Below are 16,450 nucleotides of genomic sequence, written 5' to 3'. Positions count from 1 at the left end.
GCAGTAAGACATGGCAGTAGTTGAACAAGCAAATATGTTACTGTGAAAGCTGGGTTTGCCTTTAAAAGGTAGCTGCAGAGCAATGATTGCAACAAGAGTTGCATTGATTTCATTTCAACATTAATATTTCAGTTTTTTACTAGGAGCTGAACTTATTTTTAGTCACCAAAACCCCCCAGTTTTTATTTAGTACAACTTTATTTGTGTAATGCCATATATGACTTTGCTTTCTAAATATCTTCTCCCTGAACTATAAAATTCGCAATAATTTGGGTAACATCCCCTTCCCTGGAAGATGCCATCTTTTGTGTTTGATTTCACACTTTTTTAGAGCTAGGGAAAAGAATATTCTGTATTCATTTTTAAGATTACAAGGTCAAAATTTATTTCACAATCTCTTGAATAATGAATTCACCACATAAACTCTTAATAATTTTGATATCATACCACACTCCACATGTAATTATCTCATTTTACTGGGAGCATATATTTGTTCTAAAAATATGCATTGCTAAAGCATTAGTATAATTAAGATCTTTTTATTATTTATTAATCAAAATACTGTAATGTCTGAAATAGCTTTTGTTTGTCCATTTGATGATCTGCAAACAATTTGTAGTTAATTGATCTGAAATGAAAGCAAGACAAAAGCTCTGCGTTCTATCCTTTCAGTTCTGTTGATATATATATCAGAAAATAAATATGCCTTCTCAAATGTGATGACTTTATGAATATTTCATGCTCAGTACATAGTATAGCCACTAACTTTGATTTCCAGAGAGGCAACCGTTTACTCCACCAGCACTTAGTGTCAGCAGCAAAGGAAATATAAACAAACTAAATAAAAGAGAAGTGCATTGGGACACATATCTCTTCATCTGATAGCTGCTGAATGTTTAGTTAGAATTTTATTTCTTTCTTCCCTTACGAATGCAGGACTTGCCATTAATCATCTCTGCGTTTAAAAGTTTTTTTCACAAACAGGCTGTTTGGCACTATTTCACCAATTTTACAGGCAATGCTAAAATGCAATTAATATACAATTTTATATTGTTATTGTTTCTACACCACTTTTTCTGGTCTGCTGGCTTTTCTATCATAGTTAAATTGCCAGGCAGTGTTAACCAATGATTTGGAAGCTAATTATCATGCACACAGGTAATCTGAGTATCACATCAAAATGAAAATGTGTGCAAACATTTCAGTCTCAACCATTAAAGATTTTAACTTAGAAGAAACTATCATATCATTGTGGAGCTGTTGCAATATGAAGATAACTATATTACTTATATCTGCAAGTTCAAATGTTAAATAGCTTTGCCTTTTCATCGTAGCATTGGGATTCAGGTCTGATTCATATCACAGGTTATGATAAATAGGGTAAATAGTTTGTTTCTCTTTTGATCAGCTTGTCTTTCTCTGAAATAAAAAGTATAAATCTTCTCCATAATGGTGTAAGTGAAGGCTCAGGCACCAAACTCCACTGAGCAGAGTGAGAACCTATTTTTCTATTCTGTGGAATGATACAGTAGAATGGGTAATGGCTATTAAACTGTCAGAAGAGTAAAGGTTGTATTTTGTTGTGGCTTAAAATATTCCTAAAATTTCACTAAAAATAGGAAAAAAATCTCACACCAGCAATATGCTTTGAAAGTGGCATCAAAATATTATATCAGATAAAGAGAGAAAGTTTCATGATTTCTTTTTCAAACTAATAAAGAAAAAAAAGTATTTCCCACAACAAAGCTTCAGTTTAAAAGTAGAATGGAGAGATAAATCTATACTTAAGGAAATCTGACTATGTGACATTTAGGTATTTCTAAAACAAACATCTGCAAAAAAACTTGTTCATAGCATCTTGAAATTTTTATTGATCAGAAAGACAAGCAACAAGTGGCAGAACATGGAGCTAGCAGATTGACAAGATGAGAAAAGCTCCCATTCCAGCAATGTCTGCTCATCACATAGCTCAGATGTGTCAATTTCATAATTTATTCTAGAAAAAGGTGAAAACAGCAACAAAAGTATAAATCTATTCAATTATCCACAAGACCACATTAGTAAATTCCTAGCAAGTTTTAATGCACTTCCTCCCAATCCTTGTCCCCCCACACCCAGCATTATTGCAGACAGCTTATGGAAATTTACCTGTTTTTGGCTCCACAGAAAAGTAAGGTTGTCCTTGCAATATGCTGTAAACCACTCTAGCACTATTGCCATAAGTAGGATCATCTGCATCAGTGGCCGTCACTTGAACCACAGAGGTACCTGCAAAATGTTTAAGGGACTATTGTGCATAAAAGATCCAAAAATATGAACTATACTTGTTCAACATGCTGTGTCAATATATATCAGAAACAGTATGAGGTGGTGTTTTCACAATTATTCATAATTTCCATGCTGATTCAGCTTATAATATAAGGTCCTCTTTGTAAACCAGTAGTACCAGCTGTAGAAGCATTCTGTCATTCGCTGCCTCTGGCTCACAGCAATAACAAACATCTCACACAGTAGCTCCCCCTCTCTATCTCTGTCTTTGGTTGGTAGAGGACATATGAACAGCATTCTTTAAATGATGGTGATGCCTGAAGTATGCTTAAGTATGAAATACAGTAATAGCTTACTTTTGAAGAGAAGTCTGCATGCTAAAACTGCAATGAGTAGTTAAGAAATTCAAATATACATACATATATGTTTATATATTTTGGGAGTTGTACATACATATAATTAATTGTAACCTATAAATTTATCCTTTTTTGAAAAAGTGGCTGAAGAGTTTTTGTGTCAGCTCAGAGAAAAAGTGGTGAGAGATGTCTCCAAATTCCCTTTAAAAGTACCTATTTTCTTCAGTAATCCGCAATACTTCAGTATCAATTCAGTTAATCTGCTGCATAAACATTTCTTGAGCAAGAAATGTCTCTATGTTGACAGGTGTAAGAAAGTGAAATGTCTAACTGGCTATCAAGAAGGATATATTCTGTGAAGATCTCATTCTGTATCTAGATCCTATTCGTTATACTTTCAATCCCAGTTCCTATTTGTTTTGTTTTTACAACAGCTTCTATGACGTATGCTGAGAACATGATAAAACACTTGGGAGGCCTTGGCCATGGCCATCAGCCTCTGGCAGCCAGAAAGAGCTATTTTTTCTCACAGGCAGATTGTCTGGAACATTGAGACCTTCCATTCAACAGCCCAGGAACCCATTTGGAGGCTAGGTTGCAAATTAATATTGTAGCAATTTGGCAAACACCCAGAAAAGGTCTTCAGCACAGGATCAGACCCTTCATAAACTGGATTTAGACAAAAGATTAGAGAAAAGCATTTGTTAAGTGCTCATTTAAATGTAGAGTGTTCATTTTCAGGATGAACACATTTTTGACATGCGAGAATGAGACCAGAGAACCTAGAAATCACTCTTTAAGAACATACTGCAACAGCAGGTGTCCAGGGTAAACATAACAGAAATTGTATTCTGGTCAGTTTTATTTGGACTTTTTCAGGAAATGGGTGCAACAAAGTTCTGAAATTCTTTGTCTAATCTAGTATGTCCTCTGTCCATTTTCTTCAGCTTTACAAGTCTCAGTTAAGTAGAGGATCACAAATGAGTCCTGGGACCAGGCTGAAGGTTTGGAGAGGACTGAGTACAGACCCCCATAAAATGGTACAGATTACTAAAGATGGGATCTGCTTGAAGGAATTCTGACCAGAAGTGATCATTCATAAGGTAACCTTATTCACTTAAGCTATGGCCTAGCTAACTCACATTCCTGATGTCTCTTCCTGAAGTATCCATGAAAAAGTATTATGATTGCAAATCTATTTTAATGCAATTTTTCTCTCTTGTGGACTGTCTAATATTTTCGGACAGAGAAAAGGTTATTCTCAATCTGAAATTTCACATGCAACTATTAGGTAGATGGAAAGTTAGTTTAAAAAGAAAATTGGTGGTTAATCCATCAAGTCATTTATCAGTTATGGGACTTCAAATACATCAATTTTCTGTTCACCAGTAACTAAGAACTTTGATTCATTATGTCAAACTGATTTTACAGATCACTCTATAATGTAATTTCATACAGGGACCTATTTTAAACTTGCCAGAGTCTCTCCAGCTTTTGAGTACAAGGGTATCATAATGATTATTTGACATCCTGTGTTCTTTGTGTAAGCCAGGCTTACCACATTTACAAAGTCCCTAAGCCCTGCCAATGAAGCTTACAATGTCTGCAAATATTGGCAAAAGTGCTTATAAACCTCACACACTGTTACGTCTTTGCTCCTTGCTCTTGCCGCTGTCAAGGACTCCAGACCAATACAAGATCAAAGAAATTACAGATTCAGCAACCTCAACAGAGGCATTTTGGAAATCCTGCAAGCTTAGAAGTGCTTGTTTGTTGTAAAAATCTATTGATGTAGCAAACAAACCCTCTACATTCTGTGAGATGAATAAAGTCAGTATCTGAATCTAATTGGCTCTCTCCTAAAGCACATAGATCCTTTAGAAAAGGTGGTGGTTTTTTTTTTTAAGGTAGAAATTCTAACACCAAAACTTTCTGCACTCATCCCGCTTCAGCATAATCAGCAACTGAAAGCAAGGATAATTTTCTTGTCCCTTTGTGCTAATCATGTGAGAAAAATCTTTTAAAACATCTGCTATTGTCATTGTTTCTTTGCCAGTTGCATAAAAAAAAAAAATTAAGCTTCCAGAAGTCCTGTGTCTAGAGGGAGATTTTTGCACAATATATTTTTTAAAAAGAATATGCAAGCTAACATAAGGTATGCTAACTATGTGATAAGTCCTACATATGGGAAATCAGTTCCAAGGAAATATCATGCATGGAAAGATCAGTATGTGAAGATTTCCAGAGAATTTCCCAGAGAAAGCATATTTCTCTTGAAGAGCAGGTATTCCTTCAAGTTTATTGCAATTCAGAGGTGTCCTATATTTTTTTTGCAATGGATGGATGTCAAATTCATATGTTTATTTTCTTTTAAAAAAAAACCAAACACATAAACACATGTGCTGTAGAGATAGTCGTGGATAGTCAAGAAATATAAAGATTGAGGAAAAATGGGTAATTGCATCGTAGTTCCAACTACAAAGGGAGAGTTTGCGCTCCTGCACTGAAATTAAGTCTTTCTATTCCTGAACATTTTGCCCTACCTCATAATGCAGGTGGTCAGCTGCCACACATATGTCCAAGATTAGGCCTTTTGGCAAAAAAGGGCTGTTTTTTTTTAGGGCTGTTGAGACAGCCAACAAATAGCACCACACCTTCACTTCATCCAACTAAATGAGTGTCCCAGTAAATCTTGTTCATGGCAATGCTGTTCAGAGCCCTAGACTGCAGGTGTAAAGAGGACACTATCCCTACCCCAGACTTTCATTAATGACTTGTTATAACCTGTAGCTTCACAATTAAGACTTTAATTATTTCTTAGTTTGTGTACCTGATATGGATTGAAAAAAAAAAATAGGGGCTATTTGCTGAAAACATCTTTCCCTCTCAGATAATAATTCCTTTGCAATTATTTTTCTCTACAATTATGTCTTTATAACAAACTGGAATATCAGTTAATTAAAAAGAATTCTACACATAACAACTACATGAACTTTTTCAGCAATTGCAGCAAATACTGAGGAAAATCAGTGTTGCTTATCCAAAGGGTGTTCAGAATATTTCTTTACCAATACTAACTAATAACACACTGGATTTTGTATAGCTGGTACAGATTTCTGGTTTTGGGAAGGAGGGCTTTGGTTTTCCATTTTTGCTTTGTTTTTGTTTTCCCTCCAGGATATTTAAGCTATCATTTTTAGATTTTTAATCTAAACTTTACTAGATAGTAGTGGATATCACAAAATAGCAGCAATCTGAGAACTTGACCTCTTTAAGTTCTGATATGAGGGCAAATAGAAGGGAGGAATTTTTGCAGAGAGGACTGTGAATTTAGAACAGTATTTGTGCTTCAATTTACCCAAGTCTAAATTCAGCAGTGTTTACAACAAGTTGAAGACACCATCCTTTTTTTGTGTTAGGGTAAGATAAACTGGTTGCTAAAGTTTATTTTGAGGTTAAGGTCCTCAAAATCTCTTGAGTTTATTCTTTTAGAAGCCTCTGCACAGAGCTTTTTCTAAAAACCTCGCGAGTCCCTTGTGTGATATTTTGAAAACTTTTAAAATTACTTTGCCCAAAGAATGCTTATGTGACTCTGTTTTTAACATTGATGAAATCATTTAAGGCAAAACTGGTTTCTAAAACTAGAAGAACTTAACAAATGTTTATTTTTGAAACTGGGCAAACCCTTATCAAGTCAATTGTAGACACATTAACAACTGAAAAATAGACCTTTAAAAGCAGTTCTTAAAAGCAGACCTTTAAAAACAGTTATTAAAAGCATTGGCTGATGTCAATTAATGATGCATAATATGCATAATACACAAGACCATTCCATGCTGGCATCACATTTCTGCATCACATCAGTTGCTACTATAAATATTAAACATTTTTACTATCAAATTATCCATAATACCTGCTGAATTCTTACATGCAACAGCCCAGCCTGGCTCTCGTATTTCTTCTGACACTGGCCCTCACCCAGACCTGATGCAGCAATACCTCTACAGCCTTTCCCCTCCAGGAGTGTGAAGAAGAGACAGCACCTGGGGGCAAATCCTATTGTTTTCACTACCTCCCTGTCCTCCCACAGCCTCATTAGGTAACCTTCACTTGGGAGCAAAGCCCAAGACTGGTTCCAGCCCAGCAGCAAGGTCAGATAAGGTGAAGCAGAGGGGGCTTGTATCTGGAGACACTCTCCCTTCATTCAGTGTCTCTAAACACACTGCCCACTTGTACCAAATATTTAAACATGATAACAAGATTTCACCTTCCCAGTTTGGTATAAAAATAAAAAATATTTTTGTCCATCTCTATCAGAAATAATAAATGTGGCAAGAAAGATATTTTTGCAAAGCAGTTGATATGTCTGAAGAGTAGAGAAGTTTAAACAAAACCAAAATTATGTTGGGTACTGGAATTTTTGTTCCCAGTTCCCTTGACTATAAGCTAAACAGATCAGTATCTCACATCAGCTATTTTTGTCTCAACTTCACAAGAACACTATTAATACTCTTTAAGCTATAATTTTAAATATTTTTGTTTGAAATATAACACTGCTAGACTTTTTAAGAGACAAAAAACAAACAACAAAACAACAAAAAACCCACATGATTTTCAGATAAGCCATATCTTTGAGGTTTTTGCTATGAATGAATTTACAAGCCATCAAGGTATTTACCCTGTTCAGGATAATCAATATAATTGGGCCTGACCCATATATAGTTTGAACCTGAGCCAAAGTAATTTCAAATAACAGAAAAGATCGACTTCAATTAGCCTTAGATAATGTCCTAAAATATTTGTCAAATAAAATACAGAACCAGTATACTCTCATAGTTACCCTCTAGGTTAAAGGTTATAGTTCTCCTAGCTTTATAGTTAATTTGGATTTATAATCCTGTGATATTGTTTAATATCCAATTAAAAATCCTTGTCATGGATATAATTTTAAACAAAATAGGAGGTACTTGGTTTCTCCTTAATATTTCATTAATGTTGTAGGTGATGAATTAAAAATGGGTTATATGCATGAACAGTGAATAGATGTAACTAGACAAGTATCACACATGCATTTCATGGTAAACCTTAATACAGTAATAATGCAGTATGTGGCAGTTGTGTGATACTAACCATGTTGATATGTAAAATGTACAGTTTCAGGAAATTCATGAAAATGAAACCACCCTAACTTGACACAAATTAAAGAGAGTACACAAGTCTCAGTTAAAAATTTTGCATAGTATTGCACCTATGTTGAATATATTTTTGGTGGTGTATGGTCCATATGGGAGAGAATTTCTTTCACTCATTAATGTGGTAGAGATCCAACAAAATATGCAAAAGCAGCTCATTTTGAAAAATAGTCCTTATGTTCTCCACTGTACACTATGCACTCTCCACAGACTGATTTCCAATATATTTTTTGAACAAATGGAGCATGGGTGAGGGGTAGAGGTATGTACTACGTACACACACCTACATGTGTGTATAGGTAAACCTCTTATCTCTGTAGTAGTTTCCATATGTCAATATGCCAGTACAGGACAAAGCAGAGGTACCTCATGCAAAAGGGAAATCTAGAGATATTGCTTTCAGGACACAAGACAAGGAAGCAAAAATCTAATCACTGCTGCATGCTTCAGCTCACTTAAATGATCTAATTCTAAAAATAAACCATAGATTAAAAAAATACATATATTTTGTACAGAACATATTTTTGAAGCACTGAATATCTAGGTTTTGCAGTCTTAGACTATCTGGTTATATCTATTTTTTCCAAAGTGCAGCAGTAAAAAAGATCTTATTCATGTATCATGACTTCATCTCCTCCCTGTCACTCCTCAAAAGCTGTGGTGTCCCTTTTTCTTTCCAAAACTATTATTACCATTTTAGCCATCCACATACTGTTTGAGTAACAATGAAAAAGTTTCAAATGAGAAATAGTATCTATGGTCACTACTTAGGAAAATAAATAAAGAGAAAACTCATTAGCAGTGTTTTACTTATCTCCTATTGGCTCCTAAACTAAATTTCAAATGCAAAAGCAATGTTGACTAATGATTGCTGCAAGGCACTTAGGGAGGGGATATTATCTTTGCCTCTCTAGATCTAATATAGAGGCATTGTTTAATGTCCAAAAACACATGAAGTAATATCTAGAAATGAGCAAATTATATATGGGCAGTCTTACTGTAAGAGTGCATATTTTGATATGGTTCAAAATTAGTCAAGAAGAATTACACTTTCAATAAACGCATGACCCTCTTAAGCTGCAGTGACACTTCCTGTGCAACAGTTTCCACTGAAGTAGATTAAGTTGTGCTTTTTTATCTTCATGCTTGCATTTATAATTTAAAGTAAAATTTACCAAAATCTCTCCAGGCCAAACACCTATCTACTCTGAATCAGCACCTGACAACTGATGAACATTTGTTCTCTTTTAAATGAGGAGATAGTGGATTTGATGCTTAAACTCTTCCTTAATTCAAACTCAGGAAAAATTAGCAGTTCTTCTGACGGAGTCTGAAAGACATTCTTCTCTGATTTCACTGGCAATTTGAAAATATCTCATGCAGTACCCCAGTCCTCGTTGCTTGCATGTATTTCCCAGAGAGCTGAATTTCAGTATTAGAAAAAACATATAGTAAACTGTTACTGATAAATGCAACACTTACCAAAAAATTATGCAGTAGCAGCAATTTGAAGAGTTTGTTGAAAACAGACTTTATCTGAACAAAATAATATATTATCACCTCTGAATACCATAGCATAGGTATGAAACTTATTATTGTTAAAGAGAATTATAAAAGAAAGCCTCTGGACACTAGAATGAGAAAAATATCATAAAATGCTTATCTGAATCCCTACATAGCTATTTGAGTTTTACAACATTTTTGAAAGGTAAATACTTAATCTACCATGTTATTTCCAGTTAAGCCTTGAAATATCTAACTGTTGCAGGTGCCTCATAGAGAATTAATTAGGTTAGTGTGATACAATGAAAATGAAATTTTTAAAAAGGCAATAGGAACATTTCCCACAGTACCAACAGTGTATTTTGCACTTACCCACAGGAGACATCTCAGGAACTCCAGCAGTGTAAGGGCCATCCAGAAATTTTGGCTCATTGTCATTTATGTCCTGAATCTTAATGACGAACTCAGATTCTGGTTCCACAGGTTTATTAGTAAGCCTGTCTAGTGCTTGTGCTCGGAGAGTATAGTAGGCCTGCTCTTCTCGATCCAGCCTCTTTGTAGCATGAATATCGCCCGTGTTCTCATCAATAATGAAAATGGAACTTGCCCCTTCACCTGACAAGATGTATTTGATGGAACCATCTCCTTTATCAACATCAGAGTGAAGCTGGTGAAAAATTGATGAGAGATGAGATTAACTTACAAGAGAGTCAGTGGCATGGAGATATGTAAAAATATTTCTTAAGTCAAGCAGCAATACATGAAATTTTATTGTTCTTGGAAAGATAAGCTGAATGTTTATCATGGACAGCATGTAAGGGACCATTAGAATCTGTCAGCTTGCTCTTCTGAGAAAGATAATGTCATTCTTTCTGCAAACAAACTCATTTTCAAATGCATCTAATATTCTCATACCAGAGTTTTACATAGCCACACACACACATATACACTTATCTATGCACATAATTATAATTGTGATTTTATTCCTACCTGAATTTACCTACATTTATGGTTTCAGATTATTATTCTACTGAAGGGTGAGTCTTTAAATGAATATTGCTATAAACTTAATGTCAGTGTGTGTTTGCTGCTGTGCATGTATGGGAAACGACATACTGAAAATAAAAAGGACATGGAAGTGTTGGAACAAGTCCAGAGGAGGGACACAAGGATGATCAGGGGGCTGGAGCAACTCCCATATGAAGACAGGCTGAGAAAGTTGGGGCTGTTTAGCCTGGAGAAGAGAAGGCTGTGTGGAGACCTCATAGCAGCCTTCCAGTATCTGAAGGGGGCCTATAGGGATGCTGGGACTGTAGTGATAGGACAAGGGGTAACGGGTTAAAACTTAAATAGGGGAAGTTTAGATTGGATACAAGGAGGAAGTTCTTTACTGTTAGAGTGGTGAGCCACTAGAATGGGTTGCCCAGGGAGGTTGTGAATGCTCCATCCCTGGCAGTATTCAAGATGAGGTTGGATGAGGCTTTGGGTGATATGGTTTAATGTGAGGTGTCCCTGCCCACGGCAGGGGGCGTGGAACTAGATGACCTTAAGGTCCTTTCCAACCCTAACTATTCTATGATTCTATGATTTCCTCAGTGTTTGGTGTGTAGAGCTATAAAACATACCAAATGAATTAAAATGGATTGGTTGATAGATTGCTTGCTACTATCTGATGGGCCAGTAAGTTCACTTCCATATCTTGTTTTCCATTATCTAATTCCAGAAAAATGCAGAGTGTAAGAAAGACCAAGTGTCCTGGCACCACCTGAACTACACAGCATTGAAAGTTAGGTGTAGTTTCCCTGAAACTACTGTAGCAGGCAGAGAACAAATGCAGCTCAGTAGGTTAAAATGTATCTTCCATTGGAACTGCAAGACAGGTTTACCGAAATAAAATTTCTTCCTCATCACATAAGTTATTTACAGAGCAAGATTTCAGAGGTTTTGTAGCTCTTTTATGTCTACTGAGTCCCAACTTCCTGTTGCAGAACAGACTCCAACAGTTCTCATGTACTGTTCAAACTCCTGTCAACAAAGCAATTGATTTGGATATCATAAGATGATATCTCATGTGGAAGTAATACACACATGAATATTTAATATGATTATAAGTGAAAAGAACATCAGTAAATTTCAAAGTACATGCTCACTACTTAAAAAGTGGATTACTACTTGTAAATAGCTAAGGGCAATGTTAAAGATGTTTGGGTTATGTCTTTTACCTATTTTGTACCTATGCTAAGTCAACATCATGTCGAGTTTGGAGGTAACACTACTGTCATCATCATCATCACTTCCTCCACTAACCTTTTTTTTTTTTTTTTTCTCTCAGCTGGGGGTATCACTGAGATAGTAATCGCTTCCAGAATGCATGCAGAAAATTGCTATCTCAGGCATAACTTAGCACAGCTGCAAAAGCTTTTCTTATTTCAGTGGGGAAGTATTCATGATCAGTTTTGAATTTTTCAGCTGGATAAAAAGATGCTTATTTTTTTCACATTATTTCCTTATAGTGTTTGGATATCTCATATTTACGCAATTAGAGTACACTCTCTCTTTTAAGACAGAAATGGAGTCTGAGGTTTGTACTGGTTCAGAAAACACAGCTAGGGTGTCTAAACCAGATTAACTACGTGATTTCAAAATATAACTTATCCTCATTCTGCTGATATCTAACTCCTGAGATATCTAAATAAGCCTAAGATTTCTTTGATGGAGCTCCCCAAACATTTAAAGTCCTGCTTCTCAGTATAGTGGAGAATAGTCAATGCTGACACTGTGGGCAGATAAAGGTAAAATGTATCTCACATCCAGGCTCTTTCAAGATCAGCAGCACTGCCTACTCCTCAGCCCTACTGGCTCAGGTTTATTCAATAAACCATACCTCTGATCATCTCACAAATCTGATTTTAAGGGCTCTTTCTGCTTTTTCAGACTTGACTCGGCGTACTCACCTTCCCTACAAAGGAGCAGTGGCCTGTGCAATTAAGATTCTGCCTGGCTTGTGTTTGGTTTTGGTTTACTTTTTTTTTCCTCTTTTCTTTTTCTTAGACCTATTTCAGGGTGCATAAGTCTCCTCTGAGCTACATAGGCATTTACGGGTTGCCCTATATAGCCAGAATCCTGCAATCTAGACTGAAATGTTAAGCATCACATTACCCAGGAACTGTAGTTATGGTATACAAAGATACAATGCCTTTGTCTTCTTGAAGTGATATATATAGTGATATAGTTTTCTCCATATCTCATATTCTAACAGAGTACTGGTCTTTCTGTGGTGGCTGAGACTCTTCCATTCTCCCTGCAAAAGTTATTCCTCTTTTTGTGGCATAGTTAAGGATGTGCTGGATGAGAGAAAAGCAGAAGAGACCAGCATACGCAGCAGTTTAACAGGAACAGCAGTTTTCTCAAGGTTAGAGATGTACAAGTAGATCTCCTCAGGCAGAGGAAGGAAGGGATTCCATGTCTCAACTTTCTGAGAACAAAGTGCTGTCTCATGGAGGTGAAGGCAAGCCCATCAGCACACTAGAGTGTAGCACTCACACCTGGGTCTTGCACTGCAGGGGTGCACAAACTCCCTTTCACCTTATATGTAGATCCAGCCCTATCCTGAATAACTTTTTAGCAGTCTTTTGAAGCAAAAGAGACCTTCAAGGGAGAGGCCAGGAGTGTAAATCCTCAAAGTTGCACTGAGTAAGTCTTTCATGTCCAAGAGAAAGAAGAAATTCTGTAGCATCAGCATTTCCCCCTAGCTAACTCGCTTGCTGATAACACATTGTTTTTTAAGGAGTCCCACTTTGAGCTCCATAAATCTCCTCATGGATTACACTACAGTGGCTGGTGACCTGAAGTGAAACGCTGAACAGAAGCCTCTTTTTGGAACCATGCCTTGGTAGAAAACTGCTACTGCACAGATTAATAAAGTGACTAGCAATGACCTTTGTTACTCCAAGGCTGAGGCTCTGGGAGAGCAAACTTCTTTGTATCTTTCATTAAAACGTCATACTACTAAGCCTTTAAAAAGCAATGCTGGCCCATGATCAAGTTAGTAAAGCTCAATTCTCTACCCACTTAACATAAGAAAGGTGATATAGCTCAAGATTTAGTTTATCTTTGGCACTACAGTATAATCAATTCTGTGTAAAGCACTCTAAAGACTTTTTTCCAGCATTTTTATGTGCATTTTAGTGTCAATCTTAGTTATCTTGAAAGTACAATACAGGAGAACAATGCAAAAATAAATTAGGCTGGCAGAATCCAGATGTATGTTTGGTGCATTTTTCAAATCACCTCTATCCTGGTTCAACCCAACATAATCCTTCCAAACAGCAGTCTTCAAAGTCATTAATACAGAAGCATCAGTGATTTGCAACTAAGAACAAAATTTTTGAATGCAGCAGTCCTGTATCGTGTTTACACCTCTGCTACTACCAAATATGGCTTCAAACTACCTGTACTTCCAGATATTTAGTTTAACATCCTAGGAAAAGAGAAGTAATACATTTCTTATAATGTTGGCTGTAGAATATACTTTGACTGTTTGTTTGTTTTTTTAATTGATGGTTTGTTGTTTGTTTGGTTTTTTTGTTTGTTTGTTTTTTTAGGGGGTGGTTCTTTTTTGTAGAAGCGTATTTAAGAAAGAGACCTGGAATTTTTATTTGTTTGTGTGATTAATTTTGCAACAATTATTTAGAATTATATATTTGGTCCTCAGAAGTTTACAGGAAGGCTCCAGAATGAATCTTCGGCAGTGTCATCTACTATCTTGTCTATCACCCCTCTCACTTTCTACAGGGACATTCAAGTAGGAGGAAGAGAACTGCAGCTCAGCCTGTAGCTGCACATAGGGACTGTGACTTTCAAAGTAAAGAGGATCAACACAGAGGCAGTTTCAAATCCTTGTTTCAAAAGGCATGGAAGATTCAAGGATTCAATGGGTAGATCTCATGTGATTCCATTCTAGAACATCCCAGAAAAATTTTCTTTCGGAATAAGTATGTAATAAACATTATAAATAAAATCCCTCCCTCTAAATGTCCTAAATGCTTCTCAGTTTTAGAAAACCCTTGCTTAGATAGTGTGAGAGAAGAAAGCAGTCAGTTTAACTCAGTAGCAAAGGCACTACTACACTAAGTCCCTTAATGAATTGAATGTTGCCCTCACTTATATTTTTTGGCCCTGCAACAATATAACCCAGTATAGGGTCACTAATGCATTTACATTTATGTGGATCCTTAGGATGATGATTATTGTGTTTTTTTCAAGATCCCCGGTAATCAGTAGGTTTGGGATTTTGTCTGTTTGTAGGTACAACCAAAAATGATGCCATTTTCCATCACTTGCCATTAAAGTATGTTAATGCAGTACCTTCAATAAGCAAAGGACATTTGTTTTTAACAGGAAGTAGAGATAATCCAGTATATCTGGTCACCACCAATATGTCTGAGGTCTGAATGAAAAGTTTTTCAATTCAGGCTCCTTTAAAGCAGGTGTAATATCCATATGCCTCTCTTCCCAATTTTTTTTCTTCCCCAGAGATCTAACTTTGCAGTTTTTCCTACCTGTGGCAGGATGGCTAATGTTTCATTGCCAAGTTTACAGATTCCAGGTGAAGAATAAAAGCATGGGAAGAACATGAGGAGCTGCTGGGTTTTCAGCACCAGCAGGATCACAGAGGTAATGCTGACAAAAAGAGCAAACATGAGATGCTTCAATACAACCTAGCTCCATAGCTCCCTCAGACCATAAGAAATGTGCACTTACATGCAGAACACCTGAAAAGTTTTCTCAAGGAGGAGTTACCTTGCCTGCACCCTTTCCTTTCCTGCTGTGAAAATAACTGGAAAGGGAGGAGAGAAATGAAAACTGCCTCCTCCTCATGCTTGTGAAGGCATCCATAGTTCTTGGTGATACAGAACTGATGCAACTGTAGCTTTATTTCTTCCTTCTCACTAAAAGCATGGAAGGACTAGGAAACAAGAAAGGACAAAAGAAGGAAAGAATACCAAGCCAAGAGCAATTGTCTTGTCCATTTATAACCATAATTTAGAATTGATTGCGGGATGAAGACACTCTTGTCTTCATATAAAACATGCCTTCCCCTCCCTGCTTTCTGGGAAGACTTGAAAAGGGAACTTGTCAGGTGTATACATATTAAATATGTAATAACAGAAGATGAAAGAAAACAGGTGATTTGAAAAAAAATACTTTGGCTATTTCTATTAAAGCTTGTTCATCACAACAGTCAGATTCTTAAAACTTCAGTTCTTGGATTCAGCATTTACTGTGGTTGCATCTAGAATGCTTTGAATTCCCTTTTCCCCTCATATTATACTGCTAGTAGGTGTTTTGAATTGTGGTTACTCATAAAGATCTAGATATTTGTATGTTTTTTCTTTTGAAAATATAAGATTATATTTGTTCACTATCAGGATAACTAAGTGTTCAATGTTGCTGATTTGGAACAATTTCAATCAAATAATATCTAATATTTAAAATTCATTGCAGACAATGGAGTTAAAATTTAAATAAAATCCAGTGGGCACACACACGCCACATATTTGCCATGTTTTATTTAAGGGCATCATGAACGATTAGTTACTAATACAATTGTTTTCAGGGAGAGCTATGAAATTCTCACTCTTTTAAACTGTAACCATATTTCAATATCAACAGCTTAAGACACTTTTTTAATTTCTTTTTTAGTATCATTAGAGAAGTCACATGGGAAAGATTTCCCAGCATTTTATTGATGTAAGCAGAGGCTCATGATTCATAAAATTGACTTCACACCCAGGCTCTAGTGAAAGTGTTATTCAGCAGGTAATGAATGAATTTCTTATAAAAGTCTTTTTTTTTTTTTTTTTTTCCCCAAGAAACATTAAGATAGTGACAAAGAAGTTCCTGGAGGGTGCTTGTTTCCTTTTGGTTTTATTAATTTATGTAAAACCATAGGATAAGCCTGATCTCAGAAAGAAATATACTTGTCTCTGTTCTGTTCTCTCAGGATAACAGATAATACTGAGGACAAGAGATCAAGTCAATATAAAGGACTATAAACAAACCCCTAACATTTCTAATTAGAGTTTCAAAAGAAGGAATAAGCTTGTAATGCTGCCAGAGTTTCCTTGT

At 36.0% G+C, this 16,450-nt stretch overlaps 1 protein-coding gene across 2 annotated transcripts in view; it reads right to left on the bottom strand.

Annotated features, from left to right (window-relative positions):
- Positions 1 to 16,450, bottom strand: part of LOC134171096 (cadherin-7) — an 80,859-nt gene that overhangs the window by 30,955 nt on the left and 33,454 nt on the right. For both annotated transcript variants that reach the window (XM_062633083.1, XM_062633082.1), the window contains 2 exons: positions 9,692 to 9,986; positions 2,149 to 2,268 (listed from right to left, as the gene is read on the bottom strand). In XM_062633083.1, coding sequence (XP_062489067.1) covers positions 2,149 to 2,268; positions 9,692 to 9,986 — 415 coding nt within the window. The remainder of the gene's footprint in view (positions 1 to 2,148; positions 2,269 to 9,691; positions 9,987 to 16,450) is intronic.

The sequence above is a fragment of the Pezoporus occidentalis genome, unplaced genomic scaffold (genome assembly GCF_034315485.1).
Source record: "Pezoporus occidentalis ecotype Australia unplaced genomic scaffold, CSIRO_AGI_Poc_V1 ctg4, whole genome shotgun sequence".
NCBI lineage: Eukaryota > Metazoa > Chordata > Aves > Psittaciformes > Psittacidae > Pezoporus > Pezoporus occidentalis.
This window is presented reverse-complemented; position numbering and strand designations above follow the sequence as displayed.